Raw genomic sequence first — 1,882 nt, forward strand, 5'->3', positions numbered from 1 at the left:
GCTTATGAGTTTATAGCTGAGTCTATAACGGTAAATGTTATTTTAACCCACTGCTAACATTAGACTCATTCAAGAGACTCTGTGATCTTCTGTCAGATTTATTTATAATTGAAAAGTTTAAAGCCCATATCATCTTATACTGATTCACAAAGTTTAGTTTCTGTCTGTTTTTGTGTTTTCTCATGATGGAAAAAAAAATCAAGCTTAAAATTTTCATTCTGTGTATTTTTTATTTAAATCCTTATGAATCCGGAGCAGATGAAAAGTTCTGTTTTAAAAGTTTGTATTTTTATGGCAGACCACGAGCTCCTTGCTCCGCTCCATCCACTTGTAAACAACTAGATCCATGAACGTCTTTATTTGAGTTGTCATCTTGCTCAACACTGTACGGCTGGATAGCTCCGATATTGTTGGCCATTTTTTGTTACACCAGTAATGTTAGGTTGGGGTTGTGAAGGGCTGTAAGCTAGAGGGAGAATGTATAAACGGAGCTCTCAGCAACAGGGGGACAGGAAGAGGGGGCGGGGTTGCTATGTGCTTACAGTCACGCCCACAATTTAGAGGCGAATTCCTAATGAACTTCCTAGAAAATAACTTTTTCTTCTTTTAAGCATAATTAACTGGGAAAGCTTGTGTAAAATGGTTCAAAAGATGATCAGAGTGGGACTTTAAGCTTTTAAATTGTCTTTTTTTTGTAGAAAATGTGTAAATTGTTGCAAGAAATCCAAAAGGAGTCTGTCCTAACACTAATTAAATTTCAAAGTTTGATAATTTTTCTTCCTGTATCGATGTTGCTTTGTGAGCATTATTCCAGTCTGTTATGACATCAGCTCTGTTTTACTTTTCTTGTTTCCATTAGCGAATGAAGAACAGTAAGAACAGTAACAAGTATGAAGGCTGGCCTGAGTCCCTGGAAATGGATGGCTGTATTCCCCTGCGACCGCCCCTTGAACATTAATCCTGCTTTGTAGCTATCGGTGGGGAAGAAGACTCGCTGACTGACTGCTGGACTGCCACACTGGCTACTGGAAGATCTCCACATAACACATTGATCTCCTTCCTGAAGACAAATATGAAGGTGGACTTCTGAAGTTGAAAGAAGATTTTTATCTAATTGAGGGGATTGTGACAAAATGACCAAAGACGAAGCTTAGCAGGTGAATCGACACTTCCAGAGCCATCATAGAAACTTGAATCGAATGGGATTTGCTTCTTATAAAATACCTGTGGAGAGTGTGTGTAAGTGTGAGTGTGTGTGTTTTAAGTTTGAATAGCAGACAAAAGCTAAATGTTTGTATGATAATGAGAAATACACTTAATTTATTCCACATAAACATAAGGAAATCTTTAAGCCACTCTTGATATTTGTAGATCCCTGAGCACCGAGTCTGTGGATAGATTTGATATTTTAATACTTTATATATTTTCATCAATGCATTATATATTTCCTAAACACTTTGTCCAGAGTTAGCTCTCTTAATATCTATAGAACATTCACAACAGCTGTTTACGATATGCTTATAGTTTTTTTGGATGGAATTTGAAAAACAAAACGCAAAAAAAATATTTATTTTTATATTTTATTGAAAAAAAAAAAAGCATAAAATTATGCGTTCACCAAAATGCCTTGAACAGTTTATTATCTTGTTTCAAGCCTGCAGACTATTGTCTAATTATCGCTCTGGTATAAATGACACTTTCATGTTTTTGTGTGTGTTTTTTTTTTCCTGATTAATGAATGTATTCACTTAGCCTAATGTTTAAAAACAATCTGAATAAAAAGGTTTTATCTGTTGTTTTTTTTTAATGTTTGTAGCTTGTTATTTTATGTTTCAAATGGGAGCCAATAAAAGATTGTAGAAACACACGAGGATAATAAAAA

The 1,882-nt window shown here is 34.8% G+C and overlaps 1 protein-coding gene across 4 annotated transcripts in view; it reads left to right on the top strand.

Annotated features, from left to right (window-relative positions):
• The window catches only part of fam3a (FAM3 metabolism regulating signaling molecule A), a 21,669-nt gene extending 19,787 nt beyond the window's left edge, over window positions 1-1,882 (top strand). For all 4 annotated transcript variants that reach the window (XM_036212705.1, XM_036212706.1, XM_036212704.1 and 1 more), the window contains exon 10: window positions 860-1,882. In XM_036212705.1, the coding sequence (XP_036068598.1) occupies window positions 860-958 (99 nt within the window). In that variant the 3' untranslated portion in view covers window positions 959-1,882. The remainder of the gene's footprint in view (window positions 1-859) is intronic.

This window comes from Oryzias melastigma, linkage group LG7 (assembly GCF_002922805.2).
Source record: "Oryzias melastigma strain HK-1 linkage group LG7, ASM292280v2, whole genome shotgun sequence".
Taxonomy (NCBI): Eukaryota; Metazoa; Chordata; class Actinopteri; order Beloniformes; family Adrianichthyidae; genus Oryzias; species Oryzias melastigma.